The following is a 2,374-nucleotide window of genomic DNA, read 5'->3' as shown; positions in this document are numbered from 1 at the left end:
TTTCTTGATTTCAGAGAGGAAGAGAGGAGAGAGAGATAGAAACATCAATGATGAGAGAGAATCATTGATTGGCTGCCTCCTGCACACTTCCCACTGGGGATCAAGCCGCAACCCAGGCATGTGCCCTTGGCCGGAATCAAACCTGGGACCCTTCAGTCCGCAGGCTGATGCTCTATCCACTGAGCCAAGCCGGCTAAGGCAAAACATGCTTTTGAAAGATAAAAAGTGCCATATAAATTTCAAAGTATTAGTGTTGTTTTAACTATCAGAGTCTCTCCTCCCCCTCCTAGATTCCCCTCCCCCCATAGCTCTTTCTATCATGTAACCACAACATCTCATTCCTGTTCATTGCAATGCTACAGTACTCCACTTATTGTATTCAATATGATACCTTCCACTCCTGCAATGTACTCTTAGAGTACTTTTTAACATATGGTAGGTGCTCAAAAGGAACTTGTCAAACCAAATTGAATGTTATTTTGAATCTCGGTAGACAGAATATCTTTTACTGCATAGAAATAATGGATGGAAGGCAGATTTGATGATTCATAACATCTTGTCTCCCATAGGAGGAAAACATTTTCTACCAGTCCCTAGTGTGAGAGTGGTGAACCCTGCAGCCAGCAGGCCTCCTGAAATAAATCCATGGGTGACGGAAGATTCATTGACTTCCAATTCCAAGTTTTAAATTCAAGCCTCAGACCCAGGTTGGGCAATGCTACTGCCAATAATACTTGTATTGTTGATGATTCCTTCAAGTATAATCTGAATGGTGCTGTCTACAGTGTTGTATTCATCCTGGGTCTGATAACCAACAGTGCCTCTCTGTTTGTCTTCTGCTTCCGCATGAAAATGAGAAGTGAGACAGCTATTTTTATCACCAATCTGGCCCTCTCCGATTTGCTCTTTGTCTGCACTCTACCTTTCAAAATATTTTACAATTTCAATCGCCACTGGCCTTTTGGTGACACTCTCTGCAAGATCTCTGGGACTGCATTCCTTACCAACATCTATGGGAGCATGCTCTTCCTCACCTGTATTAGCGTGGATCGTTTCCTGGCCATTGTCTATCCCTTCAGATCTCGTACCATTAGGACCAGGAGGAATTCTGCCATTGTGTGTGCTGGAGTCTGGATCCTGGTCCTCAGTGGTGGTATTTCAGCCTCCTTGTTCTCAACCACTAATGTCAACAATACAACCACCACCTGCTTTGAGGGCTTCTCCAAACGTGTTTGGAAGACTTATTTGTCCAAGATCACCATATTTATTGAAGTTGTTGGCTTCATCATTCCTCTGATATTGAATGTCTCTTGCTCTTCTGTGGTGCTGAGAACCCTCCGCAAGCCTGCTACACTGTCTCAAATTGGGACCAATAAGAAAAAAGTGCTGAAGATGATCACAGTGCATATGGCAATCTTTGTGGTCTGTTTTGTACCCTACAATTCTGTTCTCTTCCTGTATGCCCTGGTGCGCTCTCAAGCCATTACCAATTGCTTTTTGGAAAGATTTGCTAAAATTATGTACCCAATCACCTTGTGCCTTGCAACTCTTAACTGTTGCTTTGACCCTTTCATCTATTACTTCACCCTTGAGTCCTTTCAGAAGTCCTTCTACATAAATACCCATATCCGGATGGAGTCCATGTTTAAGACTGAAATACCTCTAACCACAAAGCCTTCCCTTCCAGCTATTCAAGAGGAAGTCAGTGATCAAACAACAAATAATGGTGGTGAGTTAATGCTAGAATCCACCTTCTAGGTACGAGAATTGTCTTTAGATCCAAATATGGTTTCTCCTATGATTATTTTCCTGTTATGAATAAGATGAAAGATTTGAAGCTAATGATACTGAGAATAGATTAATGTACTAAATACAGCCAAATACATTTATTTGAGCATTTACTGTATATATTCTGATTTGTTCAATAATTATAGGTCAGGTCTAATTACTACAACCAAAAGTAATTGCCAAACTCTTCTGCTGGGTTGAAATTTTATTATATCACATTATATAACTGGCAAGTGGACTTGACTTTAGTGATATGGGTATTACTTTCAAACTTTTAAAAACATACTCCTGAAAATATTTGGTAATTAGATTGGGCCTATAAATATAGAACAAATTCAGGGATTATTTAAAACAGACATTTTGTGTTACTACTGATATATTTTTGTTTGAATTGTTTTTCTTTGAATTTCCATCAAGTTTATTTTGGCACAAGAACATATTTTAGCCTAAAATAATTAATAAGAAATGTATCCAATTTAAAAGGGCTGGCAAATTTATTTATATATGTTGAAAGCAGAAACATAAATTGTGTTTGCATGAGCATGGATGGGAAGAAACAGAAAATTAACTGGATTTACACATTTTC

General features: G+C 39.1%; 1 protein-coding gene across 1 annotated transcript in view; it reads left to right on the top strand.

Moving 5' to 3' along the window:
- Positions 1-2,013, top strand: part of LPAR4 (lysophosphatidic acid receptor 4) — an 11,656-nt gene extending 9,643 nt beyond the window's left edge. The window contains exon 5 of the mRNA XM_014545029.1: positions 570-2,013. Within this exon, the coding sequence (XP_014400515.1) occupies positions 646-1,758 (1,113 nt within the window). The 5' untranslated portion in view covers positions 570-645 and the 3' untranslated portion in view covers positions 1,759-2,013. The remainder of the gene's footprint in view (positions 1-569) is intronic.
- The last annotated feature ends 361 nt before the right edge of the window (positions 2,014-2,374 follow it).

The sequence above is a fragment of the Myotis brandtii genome, unplaced genomic scaffold, assembly GCF_000412655.1.
Source record: "Myotis brandtii unplaced genomic scaffold, ASM41265v1 scaffold394, whole genome shotgun sequence".
Classification (NCBI taxonomy): Eukaryota; Metazoa; Chordata; class Mammalia; order Chiroptera; family Vespertilionidae; genus Myotis; species Myotis brandtii.
The sequence above is the reverse complement of the archived record's forward strand: the minus strand, read 5'-3'. Positions and strand labels throughout refer to the sequence as shown.